Source organism: Schistosoma haematobium, chromosome 1, assembly GCF_000699445.3.
Source record: "Schistosoma haematobium chromosome 1, whole genome shotgun sequence".
Classification (NCBI taxonomy): domain Eukaryota; kingdom Metazoa; phylum Platyhelminthes; class Trematoda; order Strigeidida; family Schistosomatidae; genus Schistosoma; species Schistosoma haematobium.
Genome location: NC_067196.1, coordinates 86,592,000 through 86,616,363, shown reverse-complemented (window position 1 = coordinate 86,616,363; position 24,364 = coordinate 86,592,000). Strand labels below are relative to the sequence as shown.

General features: G+C 35.6%; 1 protein-coding gene across 1 annotated transcript in view; it reads left to right on the top strand.

The window, feature by feature from the left end:
- SPA17 (Sperm surface protein Sp17) overlaps nt 1–18,203 on the top strand; it is a 55,662-nt gene extending 37,459 nt beyond the window's left edge. The window contains exons 6-8 of the mRNA XM_051209918.1: nt 5,816–5,848; nt 10,983–11,016; nt 17,119–18,203. Coding sequence (XP_051075401.1) covers nt 5,816–5,848; nt 10,983–11,016; nt 17,119–17,132 — 81 coding nt within the window. The 3' untranslated portion in view covers nt 17,133–18,203. The remainder of the gene's footprint in view (nt 1–5,815; nt 5,849–10,982; nt 11,017–17,118) is intronic.
- The last annotated feature ends 6,161 nt before the right edge of the window (nt 18,204–24,364 follow it).

Genomic DNA, 24,364 nt, shown 5'->3' with positions numbered 1-24,364 from the left:
TACCATTCGCATCAAATATCATCCCGTTGTCCACTTAGCTACTGAGTTTAGGTAGACACCTACTTGTAAAACAGATGTTACTGTAGTGTCGGTTACTATGTTAAGCTCACATAACTTATTCCAGCTGCTGAACAGTTCATTTTATCCATTCTTCTTGAATCACTTGTTGACCTTGTTTATTATTCACTTATCAACCCTGACTGGTTTTACTCATCGCATGTCTGTAGCTAATTTTTTGTGACTATAAATATTGATTGAAGCTTGATTAAATGTAGTTGTCTCACATAGCTTCTCCACCACGCATCATTTGGTTTCGCTTCGTTCCTTTGATCGTCCGCCTGGATCAGTGATTGTACAAAATATACGTATTCGAAATCCTTTCTTGTATTTGACTTATTTTGATTTTGTTATTCACTAACGCAAGTTAAGTCGATGATTATATACGAGGATAGACGACATGTATACTTCCATAACATTCATACGATCCAATTGATGTCATTTAAGAGGCCACTAAATTAGTCCCGGATTAGACATCATTACTGATATCCAAGTACATCCACTTAATGATCTCGATGGAAAACAAATCATGTGTCTTGGATCTCAATGTTAACTACATCTTATTTATGCTTCATAAATACTTATGATGTTTCAAATCATAAAGTTACAAATTTACTGTCACAATTTCATCGTTATTCTATGTAATTTTCATTTTATTTAAATGTAAAACAATTTTCGAAAAAAACAAACTATCTACTTTTATGAAAAGGGGGAAAAATAGGCGATAAATTAAACGTCACATATGATAAATACAAAGACTACTTTAATAAAATAATAAAAATAATACATATGTAATGTATATAATAATAATAATAATATTCTATTGTTTATTCTATATTATCGAAGTTCATATCATACTGTAACCTGTTTTATTTGTTTGTTTTAATTCTTCGAATTTACTATTAAAAATAGCCTCATTTTATACTCCTTTTATTACTATTATTATTATTATTATTATTATTATTTTTACTGTTAACATTAGTAGTAAACTTAGTATTCGTAATTGTAGTAAAATCATGAATATTGATATTATTATTATTATTATTATTATGGACTAATCTTTACTTTCAATACAATATAACTGAACATAGATCAGTGATATTTTATGATAAATTCCCTATTTAATTTTCATACCCAATTAAGTTTTTAGTTGATTATATCTATACTACTATTACTACTACTATTACTATTACTATTATTATTATTATTACTGTATCACTGATGTGATTAAAAAACTAATTAATTTGATCATATATAATACAATAAAGGGTATTATCATTATTATTTATGTCATTACTGTATTCATAATTCATACATAGATTGAAGGAAATAAAACATTATAAAAGTTTGAGAACATTTAATTATTATGTTAATAATAATTATAATTATTGTAATCTATAACTTAGATCAATTAAATACACAAATTCCCAAGTGTATTTACTATTATCATTATTATATATACGTATATGGTCGTATCTAAATAAAGGATATTGATTAATGGATATCTAATGGGATAACACATTGTTCAGTTATGTATTTGAATACTTCCTTTTTTTTCGTTTTTTTTTAATGGAAAAGCTTTTACGTAAAATTTTCGGTGTTTAAGAAATATAGCCTTGAATCAAATTCCCTAGTTTATAGCAGTCAACTAACAAATGAACGGGAGAATGATTGAAAGTGTTAAGTACAGCAAGCTGATTAGGGATTGAAAACGTTGTAGATAATGTTGACCCTTTCTTAATTTTTAAATAAATATCTTTAACGGTGAGACTATAATTTATGGACGACCTTTGAGCAACACCTTAGTGACCCGGAGAGTGTCCACCTACTGACTAAGATTAAATGAGGATTTGGAACCAGTGTGAAGGATAAGGATTGTGATTTACAGTTGATGGTTACGAATTAGATTTAGGGTTTTCATCACGAACTGACATCAGTTATGATGCCAAAACTCCATTTAGCCAAATGAATGAATGAATTCCGCGCCAAAATCCAAGACCTGTTATCTAATTGGTTCGTCCATAAATTATAGCCTCGCCGGAATAGCAGAACTCATTTTTATCAAAATCATCCACTTGAGCTATAAATCTCGCGTTGTCTAACATTCCCTCTAAAATAAGGTAGTAGAAATTAGCGAATATTTTGATGAAGTTTTCATACTGATATTCGACCTTCCTACATACAATCCATAACCGGCTACTGGGAGCTGACAAGGAAGTTTACTAGGTATAACCAATCGATTATGTACGTGCAATCTTTTTCATGTATATATGCCTGTTCCTTAGAAAATTAAGTCACCAATGTGCAGATATGAATATTCATTTAATCATATCTACATTTATTTATTAATATCCAATCTTGTTGAAGGGTTGATGAAATAATATTGACGAACAGCAATTTCATGATCTGACTCTTATCTCCGAAGATTCATATGGACACTTCAACATTCTATAAATAGGAAATTATGACATTCTCTTAAGAATTTATCAGCAGACGTTTGATGATTAACATTCTTTTTTTTACATATCCACTATGAATTTTATATCACTGTCTCTGTCCCGATTAGTTAATTACGGTGAAATGGTCTGTTTATTGATAATGATGAATAAATTTCTATGGATATTTCTGATGCAAACAAAGCTACATGAGAAATTTCAACTCGTTTCACTGAAGAATAAATAACATTACCTAAGCTGCAAATCTATCTTGTTGAAATGATACCGACTACGTTCATCGTTCTTCTGAACGAGATCATCAGCACAAACTTTACTTCTACCTGAAGTTTGTACTGATGATGTCGTTCAGAAGAACGATGAAAGTAGTCGGCTCTACGAACAAATAATCCAACCCAGAGAACAAGACCTCATCAAAATTATCCACCTGAGCTACAAATCTTCTCCGCCATCTCGATACTGACTACTATTGGGTTTTTAAGATTTGTTTCTGTGATCGTAATTTGTTGTTAATAAACTAAGTTAAAATGTATACACATATACTTCCGATTACTTTCAAACAGTTGTCTTTTATTATATCAATTATCTGATTGTTCTAAATAGTTTTTCAGGTCGGAATATAAGTTTGACATCGTTTAAACGGGTGCTTTACCGAAATAAGCGTATATATATGCACTAAGTATATAAATACTGATTAAATTATAAATGCTTATTGACATCAAAGTATATTTTAGCGCTTTAATGTAATGCCTAGCTCACCGTATCAGGGTAGTACATTTAGAAAAAGTAAAATGTTATGGTGTACACAAGATTGTTTCTTTTTAATAGCTTATCTACTTTTGTTATCCTTTGCATGTAGAAAGCTCATATAAATCTGTATAACTCATTGACTGAAAACAAATGAAGATTCAATCTTAAGTCATTGCAATCTTACAAACTTAGCTAAAGAGAATAAAAGTGAACAATATCAAAAATGAAAGTGTTTAAACAATAGTAACTATGGAATTTATTAATCACAGTGGAAACTTAACATTTAAAATGTAATTTCAATAGTTGAGATCATTGGTCAGTTTAAGCTAGACCACCATGGGAAACATGAAAGCACTGGACGGCCGTTTTGTCCTATTGTGGGGCTCCTCAGCAGTGTGCATTCACTATCTCGCCCCCCTGCGAGATTCGAACCCAGGACCTATCAGTCTCGTGCGCATATCGTGGATGAGCATTGCTGAGGAGTCCCATGATAAGAGGAAACGGTCGTCCACTGCTTCCAGGTTTCCAACGGTGTTCTAATATCAATCGGTTCATGATCTCAATTAAATGGAAATTCTCTGTCAATATCGTGAATGGATTTATTGTTTGTTAGTCATAGATCGAAATGATTGCTTTAGTCAATAAAGTTCGACTGGATGACTAAGAAATTCATGGTTGATCACCATATCATGAAAGTGGATATACTCAGTCTTTCTAATTGTACTTTTTGGTACCTACCATCATAGTACTTAATTCAGATTGCATGTGTATTCTTTTCTTATTCATGTTTGTTATTTATTGTTATTTAACACTTCAACCCATAATTATTTGTTGTCAGTGTGATATATTTTTAAAAGTTACATGTTGTTATTTGATATTGTGCATTTTTTTGTTATCCCTTTTGTATATTTAAGATGTAAGTATCTGTTTGCATGAAAGTGTAATTAATATGATCATTCAACTTTTCAAATTTCCATATATTGTAAACACTGAAGAGAAAATAAATTTTTTATGACTTTTCAGGTTTCCCATGGTGGTCTAGCTTGATTGACTCACGATCTCAACTTGAAATTACTACAATCTCCACAAAACCTCTTCTGACACTTATTAACTCTATTGAAATCTTTGCTGCATCATGATATACATATTCATCTTTAATCATCTTTATATTTATAAGTACATCAATATCTAAATTCATTTTTCTGTTGGTTGTTTGAATCTTCCCAGTGATGTTTAGGACTGCAATTGATCAGTAACTTATGAGTATATGTGCATCTTGTACTGACTGCCTCAATATAGCCTTCAGTCATAACCATTATAAGTGAAGATGGATGGTTGGAAAGTAATGGAATCTGAGACACGCGTTTCGTCAGTCAGTAATCTTTAGTGTTGTTGGAAGTATGAGGTCGGTTATCACTTCCAGGCCGCATACATTGTGGAAAGGTTCTTCCGAGGGTACTTGGGAGAGGAAATCGGGTTAGGGGTGCTCATAGTGACCTGAGAGTTTAGCCGCAGTGCCCAAGAGATAACTGCTTGAGGTCGGTCACACACAACTTTTTGTGAGTGATTTTCATGTTAGCTCCGTACTTGTTGAGACCTTACCACCGGAGACGGATATCCGTGGGATAAGGCGAAGTGTGCATTTTTAAGGTCGATCTTTTCTAACCAAACCCTTTCTTCGTAGAAAGGCAGCATCGGTGCTATGCTGGTTGTCTGAAGGAAACACATTACTGCCGTCACACCTCTGCACAGTCAGCAGTACGACTTCGTCTTCGGACCTTGAGCTTGTTGCTTTTAGTCTTACCGTTCTTCAATCAATTTGTCTGGCATGATAGGACCTTGAGTAACGAATGTTTCACAACATGAAAATTTTATCTTATTAAAAATGTTCTTTTACAACATTTTAAATTTTGTTAAGTTAATAAATTTTCAAACGAAAACCCTTCTTCTATACCATTTCTTTCTTTCGTCTTGTTTTAATCAAAACTATATTGTTAGTTTGATTTTCAAACAATCTATTCTCTTTAATAAATGGTTAATTTCATAAATTCCATATTTATTAACTTGCATGGACATAGTTGAATTAATTTGTTTTGTTTATTCAGTTTATCGTTTTTTCAGATTGAGGGTTTTTGTGGAGAGTGCAGTAATTTGACAGTTGAATTAATGAACCAATTAAAGCTAGACCACCGTGGAAAACCTGAAAGCACTGGACGGCTATTTCGTCCTATTGTGAGACTCCTCAGTAGTGCGTATCCACGATCCCGCACAAGGGATTCGAACTTAGGACCTTTAATCTCGCGCGCGAACACTTAACCGCTAGACCACTAAGCCGGCATCCAATGGTCTTAATGTCTAACTTCAATCGATCCAGATTTTCCATGGTGATCTAGCTTTAATCAACTCATGAACTCAACTATCATTCATTTATTTAAATTGCATGTCAGTTATACCGGTCACTTTGTTGATTAATTTATTTGTAAAATATAAACTCATTTAAATTTATAAGCGGTGCATTCTCAAACTCTTATCTTATTGACTTCTTTTTTTTCCAGGAGCGAACAACTGAACAAACACCTAGAAAAGATGTAAGTTGTCGTGACGCATTGTTGACATACTTCACTGAGTGTATTCTATTTTCATTTTAATATGGATCGTTTTCTTTGAAAGTAATTAATCTACATAAAGACATTGGCTTCATACATGATGACATAAGTTGATCATTCAATCATAGCCTGTTTTATGTATATATTTAGCTTTCAAATGTCTGAATAGGTTGTATTAATCAAGTTGAATTTTGTGATTTCTAAGTCTGTATGACTTAATATTATGTGTATTGTTTCCTGAAAATAGAATTCATCGTAAGTTTAGTTGTTAGATTAGACGTACTGAACAATATCTGCTTCAGTCATAAATTTGGAGAAGTATATAGTCTTCCTGGAAATTTATGATGATCAGATAACCTAATAGTTTTTAGGGGGAGCCTTGACTTTAAGGACTATAATTGATTACCATCTGTTGGCAATCTACCTACCAAGTCCTAAATAAGATGAAACGCGCTTCCTCGTTTCCGCTGACATTCAAAATCTAAATATACCAAGTACTTGTAACTAGTTAGTGTTTTCCTGACAAAGTTTTTTTGTGGGATTAGGTTGTTAACCTTATAATCTTCTAACTGTTCTTGAAGCCTGCAGTAACCCTAGAAGGTCTCTAGGCCGAGACAAAGAAAAAAGAGTCCAAAACAAAGTTCGTTGGAGAATCCTAGTTAACGGCCTATGTTTCACGAGGGGTAACTTGCAACGGAAGTACGATATTAAGGAATTTTTCTTAAGCTAACAGTAAATGATTGATTTGTTATGAATTTTACCCCTGTCAATTATCACGTGACAAAATCGGCAATCAGAATATCGACCTATATGGCCTTGTTCTTGTGATAAAAGAATAACACATCAACAAGCACTAGCAGCCTTACGTCAACTCTGAATCCTTATTGATCCTTCCCACCTAGCTCTGCTTGTTAAGTGCAGAACACAATTTCAGCCTCCACTGTATGAATGATATATTTCAGGCATGCGTAGTTTAGATACAGACAAACCAGACTGCATTACACCATAAAATAAAAGATAACCATTATAAAAGATCAGTCCAAAAGTGGCTAATAGTGTGAGAGATTGTAACTAATACATAGGGAATAAGTCAAGAATGATAAATCGTATAACAGTAGTTAACAGGTCAGATGAGAACTTATGATTAAGGTGATACGAACAGATATATATAATCTAGTTACTTAATAAATACCCAGTAAGAATATATTAGTAATAGTCTATAAATAATAATGTCTAGACAATAACACCGTTGGATGCCGATTAAGCGTTCATGCTCGAAACCGAAGTTCCTGAGTTCGAGCCCCGTGTGCGGGATCGTGGATGTGCACCTCTTAGGAGTCCCCTACTGGGACGAAACAGTCGTCCAGTGCTTCCAGCTTTTTCATGGTGTTCTAGCTTTGATCAACTCATGAGTCTAATTGTTAAATGACTACAATCTCCATAAATTTTCATTCTGATAATTTTATTTTAAAATTTACTCTGATTATTTATATGAATTATATTTGACAATTTCATGTATTGTTGGTTTGTTTTTGTCTTTAATGTATATACAATTTTTCTTAAGATAGTTCAATTGAAATTAGAATTAGAAGTGTAATACATATGTTAATCCGGATTCAGTAATATGAACTAGTGCTACCTTATTCATTCAATATAAGTATTGTAGGTGTCATTGCCAAGATTTGATTTGATAATTTCGAATAAATTGAGCATTGGGTTGATTGTTATAAATAAAAATAATATATTTGTAATATCCCAATGAGTAGAAAATTGGACTTATTCTCTGAAGAAGCGACTTACACTAAGTCACGAAACGTCAGAAAGTCCAATTTTCTACTCATTAGGGTATTACAAATATATTATTTTTATTTACAATATAAGTATTGTTATTTTACTTCTCTTCCATCATAAGATTATGATCTTTTATGTCATTAGATCTCATCTATTAGTTATGTTTTATTGAATAAATGTAATAAATCATAGGTAATCATATGCTGTCTTACTGACAGGAATCTTCTATAGAAGATTCTAATGTATTAGTGATTTGATAAATAATTTGCCAATGTACATTCAAGATTTAACATGAGACCGAAAACAAGATTTTAAACAACTGAATTTGATGAGTTTTATGTTCAAATCTTCTCAATTATTTAATCATTATTCAATAACACCAATTGTTTTAATCCCATAATTAACATGATTGGATCTTATTAATACTTTAGTAGAACTTTAACTAGCCCAGGATCTGACTTTAGTCAGATCGTTTCTGATTGCTAATGAGTTATGCATGTCATCAATCCTCGTATATAATTATCGACTTAAATCGCGTTAGTGAATAACGAAATCAAGTAGTAAGTCAAGTGCGAGAATGGATGTTTGAATACGTATATTTTGTACAATCGTCGATCTGAACAGACAATCAGAGGGACAAAGCGAAGGAAGCGAATAGAAGAGAGTGAAGCGAGACAACACACAGTGGAGCCCACTCCATTTAATCAAGCGTTAATCCGTATTTATAGTCGCACAAAAATAAGCTACAGATATGTGATGAATAGGATATAAAAACAGTCAAGGTTGATAAGTGAATAATTGACAAGGTCAAAACATGACTCAAGAAGAATGGATATATTGACCTAACCAGAAGCTATATGGGCTTAACATAGTAACCGACACTATAAGATCACGTACAGTTTGTTCAAAAAGTAATATTTCACTTTATTACAACAATACGTGCTTTTAATCCTCAACGTGTGCTTCAATTGATAATCAGAAAATGTATAATTCTAATCAGTTCAAATAACACAATCAAAAGACGTATAAGTCAGCATGTGAGCTGTTACAACTGTAGTGTAATTTGAAACAATGTTGTTGTAGTTGATGTGAATCATAGAAATTCAGTAGAAACTTGTGTGAAATTAAAATCACACTAAACAACAAATAATAACCGTCTCATCTACAATCCAACGATCATCGGAATGTACATCTGAAGGGATCGAGAAGAACTCCATATCTTCATATAAAGCAAAACGTCACAATACATGATTATGTACGTGGACACACGACGACAATCAAAACTCCTGGATGAAATCATATATCCTAGATCATTCAACAATGCCTAAACCATTCATCTAAGCTACAGATCTTCCTTCATTATAATCAATATATTACCATTTTTAATTTTAATTCAAATTATTTTAATAGATCCACATTCAATATTTAAATGTTCCCCTTTTCGCATTCCTTTTTTACTTTATTATGATTGGAAGCGTGTTATTTATTTGTTTAAATGTCTACGTCACGTATTCTTTTTTTCAATTTATCCATGAAACTGTTCATTCATTCTAATATGAAATTTAGTAACTATCATAGTAACAAACATTGACAACTATTAATATTATATTGTTATCAGGAAGGGGTTTCTATGGATATTATATTGATTTAATAGTTGAAACTAGACCACCATGTAAAACCTAAAGGCACTGAACAACCGTTTCGTCCCAGCATGAGATTCTACAGCAGTGCTCATCCACGCCCCCGCCCTGCAGGATCCGAACCCATGACCTGTAGGTCGTTCGCGCGAACACTTAACCTCTAGACCACTGAGCCAGCATCCAACGGTGGCAATGTCTAACTTCAACCAATCCACGACATTGAGCCACACGTCCACCATTGTCTTCAGTGAGTTACTATCTCACAACTGACTCGGTTGAACATCACTAGTCACTGCCTCTCACAGGAACTCCGGGAAAACAAACATTTATAACTATTGAATATTATATTGTTCATTAGGAGATTTCACATAAAACGTTTCAATGTATTTTATTGAACCATGACGAGAGGGAAAAAAGAAAGAAAAAAACACGACCGGAAAGAGAAAACAATTTTATTTTCGAGAAAAAAAGGAAGGAACTGTATTTAATGGGCATACCATCAGTGGATAATACGAATACTGTTACCTTTTTTAATTCAGAAAATCCCATTATGATTTTGTCATATCCGTTAATTAAATTGCGTATTTTGTTATTTAACACAGTTTTAACCGACATAACACTTCACTTGTCTGTTACTTAAATAATGTCTATAATGAATTACTTATGAGAGCTTGGTACTCTTATATACATGTTGATATTTAGGAATATTTAGGTTTTGTTTATTTATTCGTTAATTCCTCAAAAGTGGCTTTAGTTACAAGTTGATGTTCATTTTGCGATAGTCAGTAGGAAAAGAATCCAAAGCGTATGTTTCATCTTAATTCGGATTGATCGATTGTATTTTGAAATGCTCGGCCATTGCAACCACTAAAATGTAACAAACCTGAAACTAAACCTTGAGACGCTGGACTATCATTTTTTCTTAGTACGGAACTCCTCGGTACTACATCTCCAAGATTCCTCAGAGATAGTTGAAGGAAAACCCTAGACCTAGGCTTCATACAGTTTGATATTCGTCAGCATGGTGTACGTGTAATCTTGAGGGAATTAATGTTTTCTGGGGATTCTATCCCGTGTCATCCAGCTTCGTAGTCAGAGACGTTACCGCTGAGTTATTCGGGTAATGGCTGATCTTCTGTAGGACTAAGTTATGACCATTGTCATGTATGCCAAATTCTTCCTAGTACTGATCGAGTTCTATCAATCAAACTGTAGTACTGTTTTTAATGACTCAACATAGCGTGGCCTTTGTTAAGGTGTTCGATCGATAGAATTCAATTAGTACCAACAAGGACTTGAAATGCATTATGTTGGTCACTACTTAATCATCAATCAACTGTGAATATATATATATATATATATATATATATGTATATATATATATATATATATATAATTGAAAGATTTAGGTTTTCAACAATTAAAGGGTAAATTACAAGCAAAGATGGATAGTGGCTAGCAATGGAATCCAGAACGCACGTTTCGTCTTATTTGGGACTCATCAGCTGGATGTACCTGCATCTCAGAGTTGATGTTCATTCTGGGTCTTGTTGCATATGTATGTGTGCTTTTTTTCTTTGAATAATGTCATAGTTATTTCATTTATAGTTTGATTAATTCTTCTGTAATTTTCTTTATATTAATTTTTATGAATTATTTTATTCTATTTTTTTTGTATCATCAAGGAGGAAGCAGACGTTAAAAAACCTCAAAATTCAGGTTAGATTTCTCAAATTGTTTTAATATTTTGTTTCTATATGTCAGTTACTATATAATAGTTTGTTTTTCATATTGAATTTATCCAACAATTAATATTATTAATTCATTTGATATTGTTTGTTTGAATCTTCCAATCGATGTTTAAGACTGCAATTAATCATTCTCTTATTGGCATATGTGCATATTATGCGTATTGCCTCGCTATTGCCTTAAGTCACAAGCATTATAATCTGTGACAGATGGTGGCTAGCAGTGGAATCTAGGACACGCGTTTTGTCCTAGTATGGAACTCCTTAGCAGCGCACAATATTTGATAAAATAAATGAAATCTTATTTGATTGTTTTGTAAATCAAATATGGAACTGTTAATTCATCATTGAGTAATAGTCAACAACACATTGTCTAATCCTTAATACTAATGGAATTTTAATCCAGAAATGCCAATATATGCACTAATTTGATTGATTCAGCATTGTGTGCTACGGATGTCGACAGATATATGTAGTATCTATCATCAGTCGAAAGTGGAATGCCTGGCAGCAGAATGTTCAGAAGATAGAAAAAAGAGAACGGGGACAGAGAGTGATTAATATGAAAATAAAGGAACAGCAAAGTTTAAGACAATTGATGGATATTTCGCAAATTAGTTATTTACAGTATGGTTCTCATATTTTACTAAGAGATTCTGTAAATTTGGTTGTCCCTACTTATGTTCTCGTTCACCACAATTCTTCATTCAAGTACGTTTTTGTTCGCTAACTTATTATGACAAAAAAAGGATGGCCTCTTTGACATACATAACAGTTGAGCTATTCTAGCCACAACTAACTGTGTTCTCGCTTATACTAACAGGTTTCAACCAACAAGAGATCTATTGATTGTTTCTAATCGGTCATATCATCAATAAAGTTTCAACCAATGTCTAGTCACCTAGACTAGTGGTTACAATGCGATTTGTTCTATTAAACTCTATTCAATACTATAAGACTAGGATAACATGATATTGGTGATTATTCAGTGATCATTTTGTATAAACTTTCATTTCTATATGTCATTCACAATTATAGTGGTTCAATTACAGTTTAATTAATTGTACATTGATTTGAATACTACAGAAACCATTAGTTCCTTCAAGATCATATATTATTATCATTACTACCTTTCGATCGTTGAGATCATGAGTCAATTGAAGCTAGACCACCATGTAAAACCTTGAAGCACTGGACGGCTTTTTTGTCCTATTGTGGGACTCAGTAGTTCCCATCCACGATCCCGCCTCGCGGAATTCGAACCCAGGACTTATCGGTCTTGCGCACGAACGCCTCACGTCTAGACCACCGAGCCGGCATCCAACGACGTTAAGATGTATATCCTGGATTTCTAGTGGGAAGCAGTGACCAGTGGAGTTCACCCGGGTCAGTTGTGAGATAGTAACTCACTGATGACAATGGTGGATGTGTTTCTCAATTTCGTGTATTAGTTGAAGTTAGACATCAGCACCTCTGGATGTTGGCTCAGTGGTCTAGAGGTTAAGTGCTCGCGCGCGAGACCGAGACCGATATGTCCTGGGTTCAAATCCCGCGAGGCGGGATCGTGAACGCGCACTGCTGAGGAGTCCCACAATAGAACGAAACGGCCGTCCAGTGCTTCCAGGTTTTACACGGTTGTCTAGTTTCAATTGACCCGTGATTTCAACAGTTGATATTAATAAAATCTCCACAAAGTCCCCCGAATGCTTTGGTATAGCCGAGAGTGGGGTGGGCCTGGCCTCCCTCTCGAAATGATCTCACACGGCCACGCGTATACAGCCTCTACCAGGGAAGTATTACTCACTGCCTTCTCGTGGCGGGGGTGTTGTCTACGAAAATGAGAGGACGAAGATCGAATGTCCGGCGCTTTAACCGGATCCCAAACCAATGGTGCACATGGGCTCCAGTACCCTGCGGGAACAAATGGCGTATGAACCAATCGTTGGTCAATGGTTACCATGGGACTGCATCTCCTTACGATACTCCACTGCCTTGTGGGTTAGACCTTTAGGTCAAAGGCTCGGGGTGTGGCCCTCTAAGATAACCACCTGCTTCGGTCTGGGCACCCGAGAAGTATCACAGCCCACACACAAATGATGAATTGCCTATAATTATGGAAACTACTTTACTTGCTTCAACTAACAATCAAATGATTCAAATTATTATTATTATTATTATTATTATTATTATTATTATTATTATTATTATTATTATTTACTACATCATTATTCACCCTCTTTTATTCCTACTCTGTCTATACTTATTTTTTCGACTAATACAGTAGCTCGTCTATGGTGGAAATTCGACTGTATCTAAACGTTCTCGAGTCACTGTCCGGTTGAAAATTGTATGTTACCACCAAATATGAGTACTGAAGCAGTTTTTCTGAAACCACGTGCACCATCCAAACAGGCTGCCTTCAACGTTCGCATACTTAAGCAGGTTAGACAACAGATAGGGCTGGCTACGTCTTTGGAAAGTCTTAATATTGATGTTTGCTGTCTATCCGAGACCCGTATTCAAGACTCTGGCGAAGTACTACAAATTCGATCTCCATCTGTCGCTTCGAAAAGTTTGTTTTACGTTCGCTTATCCAGGAACCCTGTGGCATCTTCGTCTGGTCTTGCTGGCGTTGGTGTCGCACTATGCGCTAGAGCTGAGGCAGCACTAATCGATTGGATTCCCATTAACAGTCGGTTATGCTCTGTTAGATGAGAGAGTTCCATCAAAGTGAGAAATCGGTGTGAGAAACGATGACTTTTCGTCATCTCCTCCTACGCCTCGACAGATTACAGCCCGGATGCAATCAAGGATGAGTTTTACCACCAGTTATCTGTTCTTCTCCAGAAAGTGCGTTCGACAGGTACAAAAGAGAGTCGTTTAGGTGGCCGATGGGGACTTGTTAGTCGCAGGACAGATAACGGGGACCGTCTACTGGAACTGTGCACAGACCACAACCTGTTTCTGGCTAGCACTAACTTTCGGCACAGTCATCGCCGATGTGCCACCTGGCGTCCTCCCTCTGCATCCCAAGCCTGGACTCAGATTGATCACATCGCGATCAGCTACCGCTGGCGTGGTTGTGTAAAAGACTGCCGCTTCTTTTGGAGTATCTATCTGGACTCTGATCATGCCTTGGTCTGCGCCAATCTTACCTTACTTTTCAGTGGCCAATGAAGTGACCGCCACCAACGGATTGATGTTAGCAAGCTGGTTGCAACTTCTGTTGCAAGTAAGCATTGAACCGAGCTAGCTTCTAGGCTAACTACCATTCCACCGAAAAGTATGGATGAGCATTAGTTGCAATTGCATGACGCCATGAAAATGGCGGGTACAATCAGTTATGGGTTCGCAAAACGTCCCGCTTACAAGCACTGGGTTTCTTCTGGTTCCTTACAACTCATTGAAGCCCGTCTGTCTACTCCGGGTGACCGTGAGTTTGACCACAAACGAAGGATGTTACGCAATGAAATTGGGCAAAGCTTTCGTAAGGACCGAGAAGCTTGGTGGTCGGAGTGTGCTAATGAGCTGGAAGCAGCAGCTGCATCTGGAAATTACCGGAAGCTCTTCCAACTCATCCGAGCCACTGGCAGCAAGAGGTCTGGTGTGAGTGAAACAATCTGCGATTATGACGGGATGACAATCACTAACATCCATCGACGTCTTGGACGATGGGCAGAATTTTTCGAAGGGCGGTTAAACTGGCCTGCTGCTCCGGCAACATCGGTCGGTTTGTCCTGCCCTCCATGGCCGGTGACGACTGATCCACCAAATGAGACGGAAGTTCGCAAGGAACTCCAACTCTTGAAGCGTTACAAATCACCTGGCCCAGATGACCTACCTCCGGCACTTTTTGAAGATGGTGGTGACTTTCTGGCTAAGGAACTGATGACGTTGTTCACAAAGGTACGGGAATTAGAGAGCGTACCAACGTCATGGAATGAGTTGATAGTTGTCCCTATCTTTAAAAAGGGTTCACGTTGTTCCTGTAACAACCATTGGGGGATAAGTCTACTTCCGATTGCGTCCAAGCTATTGGCTTCCGTCATACTTCGTAGGTTGTTCAAAACCCGAGAAAGATTGACTGGCGAGGAGCAGGCTGGGTTTCGTTCTGGTTGAGGATGTATCGATCATATCTTCACCCTCCGCCAAATGTTAGAACACCGCCATACTTTTCAAAGGCCAACAATCGTAGTGTTTCTTGACATCAGGGCTGCCTTCGATTCGTTGGACAGGACTGTTCTCTGGGATTGTCTATTGAAGGGTGTGCCTGATAAGTTTATTAACATCTTAAAGGCCCTCTATACAAGCACCTCAGGCAGAGTGAGGGCCTACAACCACCTCTCTCCATTGTTCCATTCGAGCAGTGGGGTTAGGCAGGGTTGCCCAATCTCACCATTCCTCTTCAACCTTGCCATCGATGACATTCTGGAAACAGCTCTGATGGATGAAATTAATGGTGGTGTGGATCTGTTGCCTGGAGAAAGACTTCTCGACCTTGAGTATGCGGACGATATTGTCTTACTGTGCGATAATGCCCAAGGCATGAAATCCGCACTTAATCAGTAGGCAATCAATGTCCGTAGGTATGGTATGTGCTTTGCACCTTCGAAGTGCAAAGTACTTCTACAAGACTGGCAGGATTCTAATCCTGTACTCACCCTGGATAGTGAGCAGATGGAAGTAGTCGAGTTCATGCATCTGGGTAGCTGCGTAAGTGCTGGTGGTGGCGTGAGTGATGAATTCGATTCACGTATAATGAAAGCCAGAGCGGTTTATACCAATCTGGGTCATCTTTGGCGCCTTCGTGATGATAGTCTGGTTGTAAAAGGTCGGATCTACAATGCGTCAGTGAGAGCAGTTCTGCTCTATGCTTGTGAAACCTGGCCTCTCCGAGTTGAGGACGTTAGACGACTCTCTGTGTTCGATCATCGTTGTCTCCGAAGGATTGCTGACATTCAGTGGCAACACCATGTCAGTAATGCAGAGGTTCGGCATCGTGTGTTCGGGCACAGAGACGATAATGCAATCGGTGTCACCATCTTGAAACACTGACAACGGTGGCTTGGACATGTTCTACGAATGTTGTCCCAGAGAATTCCACGTCATGCATTATTTGCCGACGCTGGGACTGGTTGGAATAAGTGGAGAGGTGGTCAGTATATGACATGGTGTCGTGGTATGAAAGAAAGCTGCAAAGGGCTGGCCTGTGTTAGTCCTTCACGACCGCCTGGCTGGGGTCCGAGAGATGATGTAACACAGTGGCTAGAGACGTTATCAGATATGGCTCAGAATAGAAGCCAGTGGCGATTTTGCTGTAACCTTCTTTTACTTTCTTCATAAAAAAATGGTTGTTTCTTCCTTAACTGAAAGATTTCTTCTGGTTGTACGTTTCCGTTTCACCCTTTATTACTATTATTACTACTATTACACTACCTTACACTAATCTGTTCGTTATTGTTCTTTTTTTACGCTTCTTACCTTCTTTTTTCTCTTCGAATTCTCATTGTTTTGTGTGGTGCATATATATTTGGTGCCTTCTTGTACCAATATTTATGTGTTCAAATAAATAAATAAATAAATAATCTGATATTTATTAACTTTATTCAGTATTACATTTTTGGTACAATATAGAATTATCAGCATAAAGTATTTTTAAAAGTTTCCTCTGCATATTTCTTGACGATAAATATTGAGTAATCGCCAATCAGATTTTGGCAGTTCAGGAATCTACATCTGAATAATGTATATTCTTTTCTATGTGCACATCCACGATCCCACCCTGACGGATTTGAACTCAGAACTGGCTGAATATTTGGGTGTGAGTTCGCAACGTAAGGTCTGGGATTATTTGAAAATGTGAAGTTAGCAACTCGCTGGAAAAATAGTCAAACGCCGTCATGCTTAGGCTGCATTCAGGATGAAACGGCCTCCCAGTGCTTCCAGGTTTTCCATGGTTGTCTAGCTTCAATTGACTCATGATTTCAACTAATGAAATTACTACAGTCTCCACAAACCCCCTTCTGATTCTATTTTCTGACTTAAACTATCCATTTTTTACTTATCATTTTAGATGATGAAGGCTAATTTAGATTATGCACAGTGAATAAATGAATGAATGGATGGATGAATGGATTAATGTGAAACTTCATAGTAGCTATTTATCTTATTTAGTTTTATTATTTTTTACTCTACCTCATATGAACATTTTGTGATGTTTTGCACAATTTCTAATTTATGTACATGTTTAATCTATTTTTGTGTTGTTGTTGTTGTTGTTCTATACAATGAATAAACTAGTGTTACTCAGTCATGTGACAATATTACTACTACTACTATTAAAAATAACAGTAGTATGTATTTCCTTAATTGATAACCGTTTTAGATATCATTTGATCAGATATATAAGCATTACTTTTACTGTTGTTTCTTGGTTGGTTATGTTGAGTAGGTATGTTAGCATAGGTGTCATTATGTCATGGATTACATAACTTTATATTTGAATTCCATTTCTTTTTTGTGCAACAGACAGAAATAATTACACTTAGTCGATGTAGTTTGTTCATTTTCATCATTTTACACTATATGATATGTTGTTGTTTACTTCATGCATATGTAGTAAAACGGTTGATTTTTTCTTATCGAGAATTTCGTTAATTGTTCATCGCTACATGTTTTTCTTTTCATTACGTTGTTCAATAAATATATTTATGAAAATTCACATAAAGTTTACTATTTTTTCAATGATGGTCTAACACCAATCGGTTCATGATCCCGATCAAAAACCTAATAATCTTCAGAACCCTTCTACTGATACTTACCATGTACTCACTAGTGACTAGCTTCATGAGGGAATCCTTGGAGTTCTAGTGAGAAACCATGACCAGTGGAGCTAATCCGTGTCGGGTAGAGACAGGTATCTACTTCAGTACAATGGAAGATGGTCGCGCAATTTCGTGGATTGGTTGAGCTTAGACATTAACACCGTTGGATGTCGGTTCAATGACCCAGTAGGTTAAGTGTTCGCGAGCGAGACTGAAGGTCCTGGGTTCGAATATCGCGAGCGGGATCATGGATGCGCACTGCTGAAGAGTCCCACAATAGGACGGAATGGCCTTCCAGTGCTTCCAGGTTTTCAATGGTGGCCTAATATCAATCGGTTCATGATCTCAATCAAAAACCTAATAATCCCCACAACCCCTATACCGATGTATAATAATAATAATAATAATAATAATAATAATAATAATAATAATAATAATAATAATAATAATAATAATAATAATAATAATAATAATAATAATGGTTTATTTGCCATCCATTAATAACATCAGGTCCGGTACAAATTTTTACCAACCTCTCTTTGTTATACTTTACGTCAGTAAAAGTGAGAGCTGCGAAAACTAGTACTTGCATAAATATATTCCAGTCTTGCAGAAGGTCAGTCGCTACCTAAAATGGCTCAGTGATAACGTCTTTGGTTGTGGAACTGGAAGACCCAAAATAGAATCTCCAGCAAACATCAGTCATCTTATTATTACATATCGACCATGCTGACAAGTGTCAAACAGCATGAAACCTTCTTCTAGAGTTTTCTGTCGACTACCGCGGAACGCCATCTTACATCTGAATTGAATACTTGTACAACTTAAGGAAGACGATCAAATTATCGTTAGATAAAAGTGTTACTCACTTTTCAGAAACACACAACACCTATAGTTTATGAGTCAGTCATAACAATGGAAAAGATTACATAATAAGTGAAAAGTACAGATTGGTAGTGTGATGTCAGGTGTACTAGTTATGATAAGAATAATAAAGGCTTGAATCAATGTTACATAATCAAAAATACGTTAATGATTAGAAAAATATAGGCAGTGAGATAACATTTATAAAAATTACAAGATTACGTAATAAGAAGTCTAATATTTGAACGAAGAATATTCTTTTCGATAAGTTCTCTTCAGGTTCTACAATTATATATCCAAATGAATAATCCGAAAATGGCCAGGTTAAGGGTAAAGTACCAGTATAAACCAATGTTTTTCAATTATTTATAAGGTCAGTAAATTTTTGCCAAAGCTTGTCAGACTTAAAGCACTTCAAACGGCTGAAGCAGTAGCCATCTGGATGAAGAAACCGGAGCTATGTGTACAGAAGAAATATCTTCAACCACTCCTCCTCCCCTGGCCAACATCAAGGCCAATTAATCAATGGTAATCTTAGCTATTGAATGACCTATTTGACTACGACCTTTCGTAGTCAATTGTAATTGTCAGAAGGAGTTTGTGGAGATTTTAGAAATTTCACAGATTGAAATCATGAGTCAATTGAAGCTAGACAACCATGAAAAAACTGGAAGCACTGGATGGCCGTTTCGTTCTAATGTAGGACTCCTCAGCAGTGCGAGTCTACGATCTCCACCGCGCGAGATTCGAACTCAGGACCTATCGGTCTCGAGCGAGAGAGTAAGGCCTGATGAGGATCTAATCGAAAACAACATTATTCGCTTATATCTATATTGTTCTAAATTTACAATATGGGAATTTTTTCAAAAATTTTTGATAATGTGTTTATCCATCAAATGAAATTCATCATTTCCTTTTATAATTTATTTGAATGATTTATTTAAATGATAACTATGTCATAAATTAATTATTTCATAAGTACATCGACAGATAGTTGGATAGATAGATGGTGAGATAGATAGAAAGATATGCACATATTTATATAGGAAGACAGATAGATCAAGAAAATAGATTATCTCATCATTCCAGAAAGTTCGAGGTTGAAATGATGAAAAGCGAAAAGAAAATTTCTTCTCATTTTAACACATCTATTATTTCTTTATATATATATGTAATCAAATTAATTAATTAATTATTCAGTTCAAAATGTCCTCAAAGTTTATGGTATTTTTTTAGATACCAGTTCAAGTTTAAGAAAGTTGTTAGTTCAATTTCAATGCATCGATAGAAAACTTTTTTTCTAGTCAATTTAGAAGTGTTGATAATTTAGGTCATCCCCCCATTTATCTCTCTCTCTCTCTCTCTTAAAGATCACTGATTTTAATTCGATCGAATTATTAATTATCACTTAATGATATATCAGTCAGTCAGTAACAGCGTAGAACTTCGTATGTACGTACGTACATCAGTTCGAGTTGCCACACCACATTAGCACAGAGATTCAGTTGTCGATTCAAATCCCGTAGTGGTAGAGGTAATAAGAGTATAAGTAGTAATCAGAAAAATTAGAGTTTGAAGATGTTATTCAAAGAGTATAATTCAGTGAAACAAATTTGGAAAGAGAAAAAAAAGACAAGGAGGATTCAGGAGATTAGAATTTGGGAGAACACAAAGAGAGGATGCACCTGTGCCATTGCAAACGATTTTGGGCCATTTCATTCAGGGTCTCTAACCATCGGTTGCTATCATCTCGCGGTCCCCAACCAGGTAGTCTACACCTACCAACATGGCTCAGTTCAGTTGTCAGTGACTTCATGGATTTGTGCCATCTTTTGGTCTGGCCGCCCCCTAGCTTTCTCCCAACCTATTCCTATACCACTGAACATCGCACGTCAAGGCAGTCAGTGGTTGGGCATATGTAACACGCGTCCCAGCCATCTCAACTGATGAAGTTTCACTACTTCATCAATGGATTTGACATCCTTACCTAGTACCCGTTTCCTAACAACTGCGTTACTTACTCGATGATCCCAGGGTATACGAGCAATGTTTTGAAGACACCTATGATCAAATACTAGTAACCTACGAATATCCTCTACTCTTACCGGCCATGTTTCACTGCCATAAAGTAGGACGGAACGAACTGCTGCGCAGTAAAACTTAATAATATATACAAATATACCATCTAGTTATTAATTCTAAATAGATTGTAGCCCAATATCTGACTTCAGTGAGATTGTATAATTGATTGTTATTGAAATATACATCCTGACTATGCTCGTATATAAAGTTATTGACTTAAATTGCGTTATTAAATAATGGAATTAAATAAGTCAACTACGCGAGTGGGTTACGAATACATATATTTTGTAAAATCATCGATCTGAACAGGCAATCAGAGGGACGAAGCGAAATGCTGTGCAGTGGAGACGGCATATTTGCCGACGCTATTTAATCAAGCGTTAATCAGTATTTATAGTCACATAAAAATAAGCTACAGATATGTGATGAATAGGATAAGAAGGGCACATACATACGCTCATATAAAAACAGCGTTGATGAGTGAATAATTAACAAGGTCAAAACATGACTCAAGAAGAATGGATATATTGGCCTATCCAGAAGCTAGACTAAGTTATTTGGGCTTAACATAGTAATCGACACTATAAGATCACGTATAGTTTGTTCAAAAAGTAATATTCAAATTTGTTACAACAATACGTGTTTTTAATCCTCAACATGTGCTTCAATTGATAATCAGAAAATGTATAATTCTAATCAGTTCAAATAACACAATCAAAAGACGTATAAGTCAGCATGTGAGCTGTTACAACTGTAGTGTAATTTGAAACAATGTTGTTGTAGTTGATGTGAATCATAGAAATTCAGTAGAAACTTGTGTGAAATTAAAATCACACTAAACAACAAATAATAACCGTCTCATCTACAATCCAACGATCATCGGAATGTACATCTGAAGGGATCGAGAAGAACTCCATATCTTCATATAAAGCAAAACGTCACAATACATGACTATTTACGTGGACACACAAATTCAAACAATACTTTCAAAAAGAGTCCTATCCGGACTCAGTAGCTAAGTGGATAACGCAATCGCCTGTGAAGTGAACGGTACTGGGTTCAAGTCCCAGAGTGAACATCAACTCTGAGATGCAGGCACATGCAGATGACTAGTCCCAAATAGGACGAAACGCGCGCAAAACTGGATTCCGCTGCTAGCCACTATCCATCTTTACTTATAAATCTTGTGACTTCAGGCAATCCACACAAGATGCATATATACCAACAAGAGACTGATCAGTTGTAGTCTTAAATAACAATGGGTAGATACAACTAAACCAACACCAAAAATGAATACATTTAAGGTTTTATGCATAGATTTATCATTTAGAAAAACACATTTATTTTTAAATGATATGCAAATCAACTTAGTATTAAATGTCTATCCTGATTGATTCATTAATTAATCATGACAATTCAAGTTATAATGAATACAACATAGTAACTAAAGATTGATATTTGAATTAAATAAAAGTGATAAAGATAAGAATAGGTAAATAAATGTATTTCTTGTATTAGAAAAACAAAAGAAACTACACATTTATTACATCAGTTATTCAGTTTGTTTTTTAAAAACTCCGCCTGTAGCTCTTCCAGAGTTACTGCCGCTTCCAAGCCCGGGTAAAGGAGAAGGGTTAGGCATGGCGTTAGCGACCCATGCCGTAGAAAACGAACTCGCTAAGAAAACGCTAATCAGAAAAATTAATTCAAACTATGATTTAGTTTGCTTTTAAATATTGAATTAATGGATGTCACCTAATTTAAACTATTGCGTTATGAAGAATAATGGTTTTATAGTTTCGTTTTTCTGTATTGTTAAACTATTGAATAGATTATTGATTAATAGGCAATCTATGTTAATATGGTATTAGTTAATTGATAACTGTTCGCAAGTTTAGATAATTGATGTGAATTTACAAATGAATTGATATTCAAAGATAAATATGATTGATGAGTAGAGTAGGGGTTGTTTTTATTATGAACACTACATTCCTATACGTAGTTTACAGTAATATTCAGGACACGGGTTTTGTCATTAATGGGACATGTCAGTTGAATGTATCTTCATTTCTGCCTTCAGCGATTGACTTTCAGTTGTATGTGGTGATTTCAATTCATGTGACTGTAGCTTCCTTATGTTACTAGGTCACCAAAATGTAGTAGATTTTCCTACTCGTTTGGATGCTCATTTAGACTTCGTTTTCATTAATGATATGGGTATACATGTGACTCGTAAACGTGCTCCATTGTCCAGCTCGGATCATTGTATAATTCGTGTTCTACCTAAAGTATATGGAAAGCATGGGAAGACTACACTCTTACATCAAACCAAGAAAGTCAAATATAGGAATTACTCAGAAGAAAATATCCGAGATCTGAAAAACATGTTTCATACGACTAACTGGGAATTATTTACAGATGACTCACTGGATATCACTACTGATCTTTTATCTCGTATTGATTGTTGGTCTGTTGGTAATGGTCTCATACTTAATGTTAAGCTGTTAACTTTAGCATGAGACATGAACGGAATCTAAACACCATTTTGAGATCCCATAATGCTTGTACCATCGGAGAATCTTTGATAAACACAGTGTCGAAGGTCAATTATCTTGGTGTCACCTTTTCCTTTGATCTATCTTGGTCTTCCCACGTTTTACTGTTATCAAAGAAGGTTTTCCGTCTGGCCTACTACATAAAGAGATTGAATGCTCTTGGGATTACTCGTCATTTACTCTTACAATTTGTCAATTCTTGCATATTACCTATTATTCTTTACTGTTCTCCATTATTCTTTCCCGGGCTTTTGAGGAAAGACTTTGCTGTATTGCGGAGAGTGCTGAAGGCAGTTAGCAAGATGTGTGGTGAATCTTTCGAGGTCATAATTAATATGGTTGTGGATAGACATTTAAAATCATGCAAACTCCTGGCAGGTGTTATTTTATCAGATACTAATCATCCCCTTCACTCTTATCTTTCTCCTTGTATATCTTCTGGTAGAACGAGACGTAATTACATTAAAATCCATGCACTTAAGAAAAAGTATAAAAGTTCTATAATACCTTACCTAGCAAATATACTCTGTGACGAACAGGTTGTTAGAGTTAACCTAGTCAATAACCTACATTCTTAACATGTCTCTCATTTGAAAAGTTGTACCGAAATATAATACTGAATAAAGCCATTAGTAATAATAATTTCAGTTTTTTTGTTGTTGCTTATAATCGGATACCAACCTAGTAGCTTTCACTTTAACTGTGTTATCCATTAAGTCATTGAGTTCAGATAGCTTCTGATTTGTTTAGCTGCTATGAGTTAATTGGCAAAGACTTTTCTTGTTTTCCGTCGTTGATATTCAGTTAAAACTAGAAATGATTTTATGTTATTCAGTATATAGAGTTTAGTAATTCATTCATCCACCAATAAAACGATGACCTAACTTTTTAGTTTGAACTGTAGATTGGCCTTAATTATGCTACCATTCTGTAACCAGATAGCTTTGAATAAGTTTCGTTCCATGATATAAAAGCTGCCACTAAACTCCTATCT